The sequence below is a fragment of the Triturus cristatus genome, chromosome 3_2, assembly GCF_964204655.1.
Source record: "Triturus cristatus chromosome 3_2, aTriCri1.1, whole genome shotgun sequence".
NCBI lineage: Eukaryota > Metazoa > Chordata > Amphibia > Caudata > Salamandridae > Triturus > Triturus cristatus.
The window spans coordinates 851,416,306-851,431,627 of NC_140584.1; the positions used below are offsets into that span (position 1 = coordinate 851,416,306).

The 15,322-nt window shown below is 45.1% G+C and overlaps 1 protein-coding gene across 1 annotated transcript in view; it reads left to right on the plus strand.

Moving 5' to 3' along the window:
* SUPT6H (SPT6 homolog, histone chaperone and transcription elongation factor) overlaps positions 1 to 15,322 on the plus strand; it is a 1,106,805-nt gene that overhangs the window by 264,107 nt on the left and 827,376 nt on the right. Inside the window, exons 7-9 of the mRNA XM_085649126.1 lie at positions 7,660 to 7,936; positions 8,960 to 9,061; positions 9,584 to 9,700. Of these exons, the coding sequence (XP_085505252.1) occupies positions 7,660 to 7,936; positions 8,960 to 9,061; positions 9,584 to 9,700 (496 nt within the window). The remainder of the gene's footprint in view (positions 1 to 7,659; positions 7,937 to 8,959; positions 9,062 to 9,583; positions 9,701 to 15,322) is intronic.

The following is a 15,322-nucleotide window of genomic DNA, read 5'->3' on the forward strand; positions in this document are numbered from 1 at the left end:
CACATCCCTGTCTAACGCCTTTCTCAATCGGAAAGGGACCAGTTAGTTGGCCCAATTTCCCGAAGCGTACTCTCGCATATGTGCCTTCATGCAAGTTCTTAAACTGTTGGCATAGATAAGGTGGCGCCCCCATTGATAATAAAATGGACCATAACTGGTTCCGATCCACCATATCAAATGCTGATTTTAAGTCAACAAATGTGAGATAAAGGCTACCCCCATCCAAAGTCACGTGCTTCCAATAGAGCACTTGCAACCAGAATAATTGGTCAATTGTTGAAGTTTTTGCCCTGAACCCCGCCTGTAGCGGCGTCAATATGTCATTTTCAGTAATCCAGGTCTCTAACCATTGAAGTAGTAACCTGGCATAGATTTTTTGTGTGACGTCAATAAGGCTAATTGGCCTATAGTTAGAGGGCTGGAGCGGAGAGCCCTTTTTATGTATTGAAATAATCTCAGCTCCTAGCCAGGTGCTTGGCAGTGATAGGCCCTGCAGGATCGCATTAAATAAAACCAGAAGGTATGGGCCCCAAACTGCTGGTTCTTCTCTAAATAAATCGCCGGGAATCTTATCGAGACCCGGCACTTTATTAAACTGAATACTTGAAACGGCCAGCTTTACTTCCTTCAATGAGAACGGTTGCGCTGGCCATGTGAAGTTCAGGACAGGAGGACTAGGGGAAACTTGATTTGGGCGAAGAGGAGAAAGAGAGTACAGATCTTTAAAGTATGTGGACCAGGCTTCTTCGGAGATATTAGGGGAGATCGTGGACCTATCTTTTGGAATTCCTGTATGTACAAGATTCCAGAAAGTCCTTAGATCCTTTGTCGCAAGTGCAGATGTAATGGCCACCCAGCGATCCGCCTCCCATTCTGATTTGGCATTTTTTAACAATTTTTTATATTCTTTTCTGGCTGCAATGACAATAGGCCTGCTGCCTAGCCTTAGAGCCAGCAATAGAGCTTTTTTTGCATCCCTACAGGATTTGTTAAACCACGGATTATAATCATTACATTGTTTAGGTTTGGGAGTGCCTTCCTTATAAAAAGTATCCTTTAGTATGGTGACCAATCCACTGTGGATTTCGGCCATTGACTCAACTGCTGTGTTCAAAGGGTCGGTAAGGGTGGAATGTGCCCTTTCGAGCAGGGGAATAGCATCGTGGTAAAGTTTTGCCATAGTTTCGGTGGAAGAAAGAACAGCCGCCCAACGAATTCTTCGCCCACCTTGCACTATTCTTAGATTGTTACTTGAAAAATTGACTAGGGCACTTTCCCCATTAGTTAACTGATAGTCCAGCTCGATTGTCAAGGGGTTATGGTCGCTTTCTGTACGAGTAGATACACTAAAGTCTAGGATTTTTGGCCATAGTGCCAAACTCACTAGAAAATAATCTATGATAGATGTGTGCCCCAGAGCATTATAAGTAAACTGGGCTGGGATGTCGCTCTTAAAGCGTCCATTGCAAGCTCTAACGGAAAACGTGTAGGTAAGGGAGGTCAGCTGGAGTGCTAGGGCAGACCAATTTTTCACGGAATATGCATTGGATAACGGGACTGCCCATGTTTCATCCTCAGCCAGTGTGATTGGGGGGACCCCTTGCAAAGGTTCAAAATGGCAATTGAAGTCCCCACCAATCAGCAAAACTATATCGCCCCCAAGCGTGTATAGCAGCGCAATTAGGTTGTCCAGAGTTGTAGAACTTCTACCGGATTGGACTGACCGGGAATAGATGTTAATCAAAGCTATTTTTGGTGTTTTATTATGAGTCATCAAAATGCATAAGATGTCAGGGCTATTTGTCTCTAGTTTTTTCATTGTGAAACCTAAGTGAGTACCCACCCAGATACACAATCCCCCTGATGGTCTTCCTCTAGTGCCTTTTAATGCAGGTTCCGCGAAGGTGACAAACCCCAGTCTGTGGGTTGGGTCAACCGCCCACGTTTCCTGGAATAGACAGATCCCATGCGAGTCCACAAAGGTACACCAATCGGGATATCTAGATTTGATGTAAGTCCCGCTATATTCCATGATAGAATTTTAAAAGACCCGGTTGGCAATGCCTGCTTGTGCCTTAGGCATACCTTGCGGGTTAACTCATCATGGTCAGGTGTCCCGGGATCAGCTAAAAAAGGAGCTGGCTGCGCAGTGGCAATCTGGACCTGTGTATCCAAGAAGCGGTAGTCAAACGTGGGAAAGAGGGAGTCAGCCCCAGACTCCCCTATGCTCACAGAAGGCTTTTCATTATACATCAATCCGGCTGCTGTGTGGCGCGAAGATTTATTAACAGTTTTGGCTGGCTCCGTATGCTCCCTCCTGATGGGCTTAAAAGCCCTTTCCGTGTTAGTAGAATCTAGGTGGTAAATCAATAAAGGGCTGGGGGGTGCAGGGAGTCAATCCACCTGGTCGAGCAAGCTATATCTATTACTCAAGGGAATTCCAATTACTTCTCCCCTACATTGGTCACCCCTACTTCTATGTACATAGTGCCAAATGTCCTCCTGCTGTGGCATCACAAGATTCCTACCATATTTAAAAGGGGAATTAACATGATCTGTTAGATAAAAATAGTCTAACCTCAGGGATTTAATCTTTGTATTGGGGCTTATCTGTTGCCAACTACAGATGTGATCAACGGCCCTGTAATCCTCAAAATTGATAATTATACAGTCCCCGTCCACATTTTTTGGTTTATAGCCCACCCACCCCACCCTTCTAACAAACAATCTTGCTTTGGATTAGTCTGGGCAAGGGTCTGTGGGTATTCAACCAGTGAATTGTCTTGTTTTTGAGTTCCTCATAAGATTCCTGTTTGGGACTCGTTGACTCGGGGACCTCCGTAAGGATCACTACAAATGGAGCACAATCCGGGGGTAGATTTATACAGGGTAAGTCACAGTAGGTAGATTTCCCTCCATGGGGGTTTGAAGACTCCTTCCCTGAAGTAGCGATATTAGATAGGTTAGCAAATTGAGAGGAATTTACTTTTTCCACACTTGAGAAGTTATTTTTTTGGGCCGTTTAGATTAGAGCCCAAGGTTGGTCCCAAGGTGGTAGGCAGGACAAGTTGATCCTTAGCAATGTTATGTGTTGACTTGAGTTGTGACTGTGGGGCATTGACTGTTGTTGCTAGAGCTTCAACTTGGGCTTGGATTACGAGAAGGTCCGTTCTAAGGTCCATATTTCCCCCAAGCAGAGACTCCAGTTTCCCCAGTCTTTCATCTAAGCAGTTCAATTTTTGCACCACAGGCTGAATAAACGAAGATAAGGCCACACTCAATTTCCCCACCAAGGAATCTAAATAGGGGGGACATAAAATTTCAGGGTCTCCGCCGGCCTCAGGAGGAGTGTCTATTAAGGGCTCAGAGGTGCATGGTTCTGTGGGCTGAGGTACTAGAGAGCTGTTAGATGTGGGCTGTTTAGATTGTCTGACCCGAGGGGCAGTGGCAGCCTTCTTCTTTTTAGGAATTGCACCTTCCTTGGATCGTAAGTTCTTCTGTTTATTTGGGGACATTACCGTTGCAACAGGAGGTGTGTTTGTACCCTGGCTAGATAATGATTGGTTCCATCGATTTGGCGCATCGTCCTGGGCACCCAAACCACTCACAACCTCGACTGCGGGAAAATCCAAAGTAGCTCTTTTTGACTGCGTCGAAGCTGGAGAGCATACCTGAGCGATAGGGCCCACAGAGGATCTCCTCGTAAAAATAGGGTCTTGAGACAAACGACGCTGCGTCAGTGCAATTTCTCGTTCAAGGACCGATGACGCTCTCGTTATAAATTGGTCGAGAGTCCCTGCAACCATTCCTATAGGTGTCGGCTTGGCGGCTCTTCTACCGGCCATAGTGCACAAATGTTATATTTTCGGGATTCAATATGGCGATACTCACAGTTTGGTGTACCAGTTAAGGGGCTGGCCCAGCCCAGCCCTCGTCAGCCCCGGACGGCCACAGACGGGCCGCCCTCTGCCCGGGCTCAGCCCGGCGCCGCCCGCGCACGTCCCGCGACGCGGAGGGAGCCTCAGGTTAAGTAGCGCCTCCTGGCGCGCTGGTGTCCGGCAGGAAGTCCGGTGGAGAGCAGGGAATGGCGGGAGTTGTAGTTCCCCTCTACTGCGGCCAACGCTGGAGGCTGGCGGCGAGGGGAGCAACAACGTTGGTGTCCCGTAAGCTGCCCGGTTCTGCTGGTAAGTCCGCTGTCCTTCAGAGAAGCCCCCGCTCTGCCGAGGGAGCCTCCGGTTAAGTAGCGCCTCCGGGCGCGCTGGTGTCCAGCAGGAAGTCCGGTGGAGAGCAGGGAATGGCGGGAGTTGTAGTTCCCCTCTACTGCGGCCAACGCTGGAGGCTGGCGGCTGGCGGCGAGGGGAGCAACAACGTTGGTGTCCCGTAAGCTGCCCGGTTCTGCTGGTAAGTCCGCTGTCCTTCAGAGAAGCCCCCGCTCTGCCGAGGGAGCCTCAGGTTAAGTAGCGCCTCCGGGCGCGCTGGTGTCCGGCAGGAAGTCCGGTGGAGAGCAGGGAATGGCGGGAGTTGTAGTTCCCCTCTACTCCGGCCAACGCTGGAGGCTGGCGGCGAGGGGAGCAACAACGTAGGTGTCCCGTAAGCTGCCCGGTTCTGCTGGTAAGTCCGCTGTCCTTCAGAGAAGCCCTTTTCATAATCAAATATAGTCCAAGATCAAACTCTCCGCTGATCACGCGCTCCTCCAACTGCTGCCGGTTGGAGGATATAGGAATGATACATGTTAAGCTGTTCTACCGTACCATGCCATATCATGATGACAATGTATCGAGCGTAAAAGATCACATTGTCACTCCATGTATGTGCTCCTGGGCCCCAGACATGCTCCACCTCATATAGCCCCATAAAAAGGTTAGCATAAGATGGAGCAAATATGGAGCCCATCGCAGTACCTTGTTGTTGTAAAAACCACTCATTGTTGTGCAGAAAAGCATTATGCGTTAGAATCATTTCTGCCGTGGTTAGTAACATGTTTGTATGTTCCAAATATTGTGCACCCCGTTTGAAAAGAAAGTATTTCAAAGCCCTCATGCCTTCCTGAATGTGGATACAAGTATAAAGGCTTTCCACATCCATGGTGACAAAAAGTAAATTGTCATGATCCCATTTGAAATCCTCAAGTTTGCACAAGAGGTCAGAGCGGTCTCTAAGATAAGGAAAGCAAGCAGGCTGCCGAACTTACACAATATGCTGAACTGCTTTAGGGCGACAAGGCTGAGCTCCCGGACAGTCCAATCTCTTACCTCTTAAAACAAGCATTTGCAATGCAATAGGTCTCGCATTTACGCGAGTTTGAGCTATTGACATTGCAAATGATAATGCCTTTTATGTTTGTTTTCGTTTTTAAAACATAAAAAAAGGCATAGTCATTTACAATGCCAATAGCTTAAAGTCGCGTAAATGCGAGACCTATCGCTTTGCAAATGCTTGTTTAGTAAAGTCTGGACAGTGAACAACAAGGCTCCCACAGTTGAAATGTTTTTACAGCGTGAAGCTTTTGTGGATGAGGTGCATCATTCCTCCATCTTGTGGTTGGGTCCAGAATGGTCTATTAGTGGTGTATTTTTTTTTTTTCTTTTTTTTTTTTAAACCCCCCCCCCCACCCTTTCTTTTGTTGGTGTTGGGCATTGTTGACCATTTGATACAATGTCTCCAATTGTGACGTGAAATTGAAATTGGAGCTCAGGAACCGTTGAAGCAGTGAGACTGGATCTGTCTAGAAAACATGGAAAAAGTACTGAAAAGATAGGGCAGTAAACAAAGGAACTGTAACGCAAGTCAAGAAAAGTGAAAACAGAAGAAAAACATATCAGTTTTTTTTCACTGTGAGGGCCCCTGACCATGTTGATCACAGTATACGTAACCAAAAATTTGAAGCATCAAAGATGGAGCATACTTCCTTTAGGTTCTGCCCAAAATGCCACCACCAGTTTTCCCAAAAGACGTTCATAAGTTTTTGTGCTGAATGATCACATCTTGAAGGGGTGTGACGTGTACAGAGGTCCTGCAAAAAGACCTTAGAGACTAGGGAGAAATGGTTTAGCATGACCCAGTTACAGCATAAAGAATTCTTCTTGAAAGAGTTAGGTCTGTCCAGCGATGAGGAGAACTTTGAGGAAACAGATCTGCAGGGGCAAGAATCCAACTCTGAGGAGTCAGTCGTCAAGGCTGGAAAAGAGATTGCACTAAGGAGGACACCAAAGGAAGGATCCACCTGGTGAAAACACAAGAGTGCAGTGGGACTGAGTTGCCACCCTTTGACTCCAAGTCCTCCATGACAAAACAATCAGTAATCAAAAGGAAGTGAAAGCACACGGAGCCCCATGGGTCGAAGTCAAAAGACACCATGTGTGGCAAATGCTCAGAGCCAGCCTAGACTTCGAAAGGGGATTGATGCTCAGCACCAAACAGAAAGCATTCGATGTTGAGGAGGAAATACGCCATCTCTAGGTGGAGATGGCAGCACTGATAGGAAAGGAGTTTAACTACTCCCTCAATGGATTCTGAATCTGCTTAGGGACTGGAAGAGAAAGAGCTAAGAAGAGGAGCAAGTTTATTTGGAACCTACAAACAACGCCAGAACCTCAAGAGAAGCAAGAAGCCCTCCTTCACAAAGAGGAGTGCCATGAAGAAGGTCTGTTTGAGCATGGCTCCTTTCAAGACCCAGAAGCATCAGAGGAGGAGTAGCAGAGCACAGGCACAGTTTCACTGGCGGACACAAACCTTCTTTAGGCCTTCACCCTCTGAAATTTTGTATGTGACATATGCATAGTAGCCACATGCTTATCAGGTTTTATTCAAATTCAAACTAACAAGGAAGCGCGCAAATGGGGCAGAAAATACTAAAGCACCTGTTCACAAATTCTCACCCATTTCAACACAGACTCCAGATGAGGAAGAATGCTGCTACAGAATCTGTGCACAAGGTTTATATCCTAAAAACACTCACAATGTAAAACTGAATGAATTCTTCCCTTTAGTAGGAATTGTGCAGCATGAGGAATTTTCTGATTTACATGCGACCCTCCTGCCTCCCCAGAAAATGTAAAACTGAGAGGAGTCAGTATGCACATCAGACCTTCCATGCCATACATCTGATGTCACAAGAGAATGGAAATTACTCCAGCTGGTTGATGACACCTACGAGAGAGGTACATAAAAAAAAAAAAAAAAGATTACTAATAGACTATTTCGGACCCAACCTCTAGGTGGCAGAATAATGTACAGCATGTGAATTCAGAAGATTCTTCAAGATGCAGAACTACTCCTACAGGTAAGTAGCTTTTTTGTTATCCATTTGTATGCTGGTCAGGTGACATTCTAATTGAAAGTAGATTGAGCCGGTCCAAGTTTCTGTAGGCACATGGACAATTGATATCTATAATTAGACTAGGATTGGAGTGAATACAAGATGGCCTTGTTGATGTGATGTTTGCTGTGAAACTATGAAGTCTGTTCTAATGCCAGCTTCACCACTCTAACCCATTTTGTGATGCTTAACAAATCAAGTTATCCCATTTTTGTTTAGTATCTAAAACTCCAACAGAATGTAATGTTATATGTCAGGAGTTGGGTGTGCTTAGAAACAAGTCTATCCCTGCATCAAGCTCTCTAAATGACGGTTAAATGTGTGTTTCAATTGTTTTTAAGAGCCTTGCAAGAAGCTCAGGAGATCTTTGGTGTTGACTTTGACTTTGATGAGTTTGGGAAGTACAATGAGGACGAGGAGGAAGAGGTTGAAGAAGATTACGGATTTGAGGAGGAAGATGCTGAAGGAGAAACGCGGGTCCGACCGAAGAAGGCCGCCAAGAAACGGGTCACCAGTCGCAGTATCTTTGAGATATATGAACCCAGTGAGCTGGAGAGCAGCCATCTAACTGACCAGGACAATGAGATACGGTCCACAGACATGCCCGAGAGATTTCAGGTATGAGGCCTTGATCTCTGTGAGGTGGGGATGTTGTAAGCCGTATATCTGAAACCATATATGGAGACAGTAAAAAAAAAATGTAATCGTGCTTTGTGATTCAGAACATATGAAGGTGAGAAGGGAACTCTCTGTACAGGCTGCTTTCTATGCGAGTTGCCTTGTGGGGGACTGTATTGTGAAGAAGACACTGCACAGAGAAACGAAAGCTGTGTGGCCACTGCCTCAAGTGATGACATTGCTTAGGCAAACCTAAAGTGGTAATTGACCTAAAATATTTGGGGATGTTGTATGAGGAATGCTCTCTAATTGGCAAGAGGCAACAGTGAATAGGAGCACTTCATGGGAAGAAACCATTTCTTAGCTGCCAGTGGGGAGAGTGCATGGTAGGTGATTTTTGTGGCACAAGGTAAGACTATCCAAGAGGAGTACTATGTTGCATAAGTGCCATTATTGCTAGCGTCCTGCTCTAATGGAGAACTGAGCTGTGCTATGAATAGGACATCGCAGGTAAGTCACTGCATGATTTCATTCTGTGGGAGACTAGTAAACAACCGATCATTGGGGTCCACTGGGAGGAGGTAATGTATTTGTTGATATTTTTGCAAATAAATCCTTCGATTGTGGTTCCTCTTGGTGATATGGGTGGCATTACTACTTTGAAGGCACTGTATTGGGAGGATGCTCTGTGAGTAAAAGCTAGGAGATGTGATGTGCCATCATCGCAAGAGACACCAACACTAATGTGGCTCTGACCTAGTTAAGGAGTATGCAAGTCCTATCACATCAGTATATTATACCTTGGGGAACCTGTGGGTACTAGTGCTATTATTGCTCGGAGATTCCTGTGGGATCCATGGCACTACCATCATCGCTAGCACAGTGCACACCAACAATGATTTCTTTTGAGAATACACAAATTGAGAATTGCCAGTGGGACGATGCCATTAAAGGAGCAGAAACACTGTGGAGTGAGCATGTATAATTCATCTTTGTCCTCTACCTTTGTTTTATTCCCTGTAGATTCGATCAATTCCTGTAAAGAGTGCTGAAGATGATGAACTTGAAGAAGAAGCTGACTGGATCTACCGGAATTCATTTGCTACACCAACAATTTCTTCACAGGTACGAAGTATCTGAAGGTTTTAATTCTCTTGTTTGATTAAATCTTAACCCCTTGTAGTTCAGGAGGAAGCTGGCAGACATTAGATGGTTGGCTAGTGTCGGTGACATGGAGTCTAATGCAAGCAGGTAAAAGTCCATCTCTGCTTCCCACTTGGGTTCCAAAACTACCTCTTCTGATCACTATTACCACTGAATGACAGCCACTAGTCACCCTCTCTATACAGCTGTATTGTGACTGATTAATCCAGCACTCTTTTTCTGTGCGTTTCATGTTTTTCTTTCTTGCCATTCCTATGTTGATGCTCTACGCAGTAACTGGTTTGGGACACATACCCATTGTTTTTATAAAATAATTCATCTACCAGATATTCACTGATGAATAATTATTTTTCAAACTATGCAAATAATTAACTAGTTCCGTATTGCCTCTGCATTTATTTCGGTTCTTAAGTGTACTGTGGTCAAATAACCCTGAAATTAGGTTATGCTGTTTTAACTTTACACATCATTTCCCTATTTCAGGAAACCATGGACTTCATGGATCGTGGACAGGTCACAACCAACTTCAGTAGAAAGGGACCCAGCACCATCCAGAAGATTAAAGAATCATTAGTTTTCATGAGGAACCAGCACCTGGAGGTATTTAGCTTTCAAATTGTAGTGGGATTCAGCTTCTTAACTTACCCTCCAAATAAGCACTTTTATTGTACTTTGGCTTCTTTTTGTGTTTGGTTTATTTTCAGCTGCTTTTCTTATATTCTTATTATCAGGAAATCAAGAATATGCATTGTATCTGTTGAGGTTAACACACACCTTGATTTAAATTATTTTAATTCTTCAGTATTTTAATCCTAAATCCAGTCAGATAGTAATTACCAGCCATGTTTGTAGTAACTTTGCTGGCAGACTCCATCTGTTGAAGCAGCCTAGTTTCCGTCTCTGACTTGAGGTATCATGATAACTAAAGATTCCTCATATCATGTTTGTCAAAACCATCCCCTTCGAAGCTTATTGATTTTCGATGACTAGATCAACACAACTTCCAACTGGTGGTCAAGGTCATTTATTTAGACTTGAAGTCTGTGCTTCCTTTCTTTATAGACCTCACTATGGCAATGTTTTCCATGGTCAAGTAGGAAAGAATCAAATTCTTTGTACAATCCAGTGATTCAGCTTTGGCACAGGGCTCTCGATTATAATGTCCCAGTATGATACTGCTTATGGAAGAGAAATGTGAAAGCACAGTTTTTCAGCCGACTGTATCACGCTGTCCATAATTGAAAAATTAGCGAATTTTTACTTACTGCCTTCGTGATCTAGGTTATTTGTGAAAATACATGTTCTTAATGGATAACAGTACTTTGTGTCGTTACTACTTTATGTTTCAGATAAAGAGCAATATCCTTGATAGAAGCTTATGTCCTGCACCAGTCAGAAGTTTCTCTGTGCATTTTCTATATTTCTTCTAGTTTATTGGACTATAAAAAAAAAGTTTTTATTGAGTTTAATATAGCGCGATCTTGACCCGGTATCGGGTATCAGAGCACTTTGCATAGCACCTGTTATGTTACAAGAGGACACATTTATGTTTGTTAGGCACGGGGAGATTAAGTGATTTGCCCAGAATCACAGGATGTTCTGCGTCATTGCCGAGACTCGAACCCGGTTCCCCAGATTCGAGGTCCACTGCCCTAGCCGTTAGGCCAACTTTTCTCCCCAACTCTTCTTTGAGTCACTTAATTTGACTCCATTTTGATTCTACTAGCCTTTTTTGTTGTCGCCTCATGTGGTTGTGGTCCTCTGTCAGAAATCTCTGGTGCTTTCTCATGTTTCAAATGTTTTTTTGGGGGGATGGGGACTGGGGGAAGGGGGAATTAACACTATTTCGATGGACTCCTGTTTTTTCCCCTCCTAATAAGCACAGTGTTCTCCTGCGGAACTTGTATCAAGTCTACACCACACTCCTGTGTGAACCGTGTGATACTGTAGCAGCTTATGACGTAGGCTTATTCCATTTGAAAGTCAGTCCTGTTAGTAGTGGACTAGTCTGCCAAAGAACGCAACATTGTTCTCCTCAGTAGCAAGAGTTAAGATGGTTATGTCTTTCATTCTAAAAGTCCAAACAGAATTTTATTGAAATCAAGAAAATACTTTGTATTTTTTTAACCAGACACTGCGCTTTAACTTTACCCAATCTAGGCACCTCTAGGGCCCCAAGATTTTACTTGTAATTTGTAAAACGCTGTCTCTTTATGTAATATGTCAAAAATGTGGTATACCGTGTAAAGAGTCAAGAGGTTCCTACTAGTAGATAGGGGCTTGCTATGCAATATCAAAGTGTTCTATTAGGGGTTACTGTATTCAAGCAGCTTTAGGCTTAACACAGAGAAGTGCAAGACATTTGCAAATGCACACAATGATTAATAAATGACACGACTCAAGAAGGAGATCCACACCAATTTATAAAGATTGCAAGTATCTTTATGTTCGAGGCATATGAGCTGCAGATTACACACTATGCATAGATCGCTATCTGGTGTTGGGCCTGGATGTTGCACTTGTTTTTGTCTTGGAAAGTCTTTGGAAGTCACGAGGTAGGTGACTCCTCCTTTGGATCATAGTGCACATGGGCATCGGCTCCATCCCCAGATTGTTTTTTTTTCCGCCATCGGGCTCGGATGTGTTTTTTTTCCGCCATCGGGCTCGGATGTGTTATCGCGCTCCAGTTCGGAACCGTTAACGGTTTTCTCTTTCGACGCGCAATCCTTCCCTTCTCGACTGTATTGTTTCGATCGCGTTTTCCCACTCCACGCGACCCTTCAACTTCGAAGTCTTCGATGCCGGTCGTCGACGAAGGCCTTTGGGCCTACCTGGGCCTCATCTCTGGCTCCTGGAAAGGATGCCATTCAAAGTGTCCTCGATGTGGGTCCAAGTTTCCCCACACCGACCTACATGAGGTGTGTAACCTCTGCCTCTCACTGGAGCACGAGGCCAGAGACTGTCCAGCTTGCGCCTCCTTCCGTTCCAAGAAAACTATCCGGTACCGACAAGCTAGAAGAACAATGGCTCGGTTGTCATCTTCGATCCCCGACGACATCTTCCAGGAAGGCGTCAATGTTCCGGAGCAAGTTCGGGTCGAAGAAGCAATCATCAGTGCCTCCGAAGCAGAGGATTCCGACGTCTAGGACATCACTCCAGCTCAAAGGGCCGTGAGTACAGACGTCGACCCCAACCCAAACCCCCCCATGACACTATCAAAAAAGGCTTCGGTACCACCTTCACCTTCGGGCCCCAAGTGCACACCGAGACACTGCTTCCCATGCCCCGCCTTCGGGCCCGGTAAAGAAGCCTACTAAGCCTTTAGGCGACTCGGGCTCGAGTCAGCCTACACTCGGTGTCGAAAAACATACTTGGGCACCGAAAAAGAAGATGTCCTCTTAGACATCCACGCCGACCGCTGCTTCTAAGCACTCGGCGTCGAAGGCTAACACTGGTTCCTCTGCACCGACAACACCCTCTGAGCCGACCAAACAACGACCACCAAAGGGCCCCGACTCCCATTCTTCGAAGCCAAAGACATCGAAACGGAAAAAACAACAGGTTCCATCAGATAAAGACACTGCAAAACTGCACTGTTCCAAACCTAGAACCGCTACCGAGTCTGTGCCGAAAAAGCTTACGCACCGAAGTCATTGACTCCGAAGGATCTGCCTCCCACTGAAGAACTGTTTCGTCCAGATCCTACCCAAAAGACCCTTGTAAAGGATCATAAGACTGGTCACTTAATGCTTAGCATCAAGAAAAGACCCCTAGAAATGCCTGCACCAGCACCACCACCGAAAAAGAGAGACTTTGCTACCTCTCCATTAAGGATCCCTTCTCCTCTCCCTCCTCCTCCTCCTCCTCTTCCTTCTCCTCCCCCACCACACCGCTTTCCTACACCTTCACCTACCCCAGTAGATGATGATGATGATGATGATGATAACACCTCAGATGGTGCAGGGGGAGGTGCGGACGATCAACCCCTTGGGGACCCTACCGGCTCCCCAGACCCCTGGGATGATTACAGTGTCCCTGACGTCCCTTACACCCCACAAGATAACATCTATCCCTCCAGGCCTTCCCCTCCGGAGGACAATATCGGCTTCAACCAGCTCCTTCACAGAGCTGCCCAGTACCATGGGGTTGCCCTTCATACAGACCCAGTAGAAGAAGATTTTCTCATGGACACTTTCGATACCACACAAAAGTCCACCTCAACTTTACCCATGCTTAAAGGGGTCATTAAGCATGCCCCAGAGATCTTTAAAGACCCACTCATGGCTCGAGTCATCAACCCGAGAATAGAAAAAAGTATAAGGCTGCTCCTACTGACCCAGCATACATTAAATGCCCCACACCACTAGACTCCTTGGTAGTCTCTAATGCAAGGAAGAGAGCCAATTCCCAAACATCAGGTGACGCACCACCACCAGATAAAGAATCTAAACTCCTGGACGCCTCTGGCAAACGCACAGCGTCACAGGCAGCAAACATATGGCGCATTGCTAATACCCAAGCAAGGATTGACAGGGCACATTATGATGAACTGGAGTCCATAATGCAGCACCTCCCTGACGGGTATGAAAACCGGGCCAATGAACTCATATAGGAAGGTAAAACCATCACTAACACCTCCATCCGTTGTGCCTTAGATGCAGCAGATACCGCCTCAAGGGCAATAAACACCAGTGTCCTTTTGCGCAGACATGCCTGGTTACGCATCTCAGGTTTTAAACCTGAAGTCCAGAGTTCTATACTCAATCAGCCATTCAATGAGCAACACATATTTGGCCCCAATGTGTACGTATCACTTGAGAAAATGAAAGGATACAGACACAGCCAAATCTATGGAAGCCTTGCAGTCGCAAGCTCCCAGATGGTCATTTCGTTGCTCATCCTTCAGAAGAACCCACAGAGGCTACTCCTCTGATAGCCCCTCCACTTCTTACAAACCCCCCACCCAATCCACCTTTACTAGAGGTTACCAAAGGGGTGGTTACAGGGGGAACAACAGCAAAGGCAGAGGCAAAAACAACAACTCCTGCTCTGCTTCCGCTCCCACCCCATGACTTCCCTCTACTTCCCCCAGACCATTCCACTCCAGTCGGGGGAAGACTCCACCAATTCCTCCCTGCCTGGGCCAACATCACTTCAGACAGGTGGGTGCAAGAGATAATTCAATCAGGCTACTGTCTCGAACTAACATCTACCCCCCAAACATACCACCCAAACAGCGTCCAATGTCACAAGAACATTTGTTACTGCTAAAGCAGGAGGTTATCTCCCTCCTTCAAATAAGTGCAATAGAACCAGTTCCCATGCACCAACAAAACAAAGGAGTTTACTCCCTGTATTTTCTCATACCAAAAAAGACGGCTCTCTAAGGCCTATTCTAGACCTCAGACCCCTAAACCTATACATACACTCCGACCATTTCCACATAGGAAATCATGGACTGTTTTTCTGTGAAATTTCTTCCAAGTGTCGATTTTTGCAAACTACAAATATTCTTTAAAAATCACACCAACTGTGAAAACGTAATTACTTACCTGTTTTAGCTGGATGTCCCAGTGCTGAACCTAGGAGCCCAGCACTGGATTACAAAAGTAACGAGAACATACTTTACCGATAATTTGAATTGCCTTCCATAGGATAACATTGCCTGGATTTTGCTGAAAAAGTTCGTCGATTTTGCAAATTTACAAATCTTCGTTAAAAATCACCTGTATAACCAAAACTCATTCTGTCAACTGTTTACAGGTGATGTCCCAGTTCTGGATCCAGGATCCAACACTGAGTTTGAAAAAGTAACAATAACTCCACTTACCTGCTAAGTGAATTTCCTCCCATAGGATAACATTGGGTATTCTATGAGAAAAAGTTTCGGTCAACTAAATATTGCTTAAAAATCAATACTGTAACCAAAATGCTTTTACTCAATTGTTTACAGGAAATGTCCCAGGACTGAATCCAGGATCCAGTCCTGTGGTTAGAAAAGTAATCCTTAAAGTAACTAATTGCATTTAACTAGAAATTCCCATTGAGCTCAATGTAATATTGTGTTGGAAATTGTGTTGCCTATTGCAACCACTGTAACTATTACATTCAAAAGTCTATTGCCTATTGAAAAGTATTTATCTAAAGCATCTCAATCTGAGAAAGTATATTTTGATACCTATTGTTGGTTCTAAAATAAAACTACATATTTTTATACAAAAA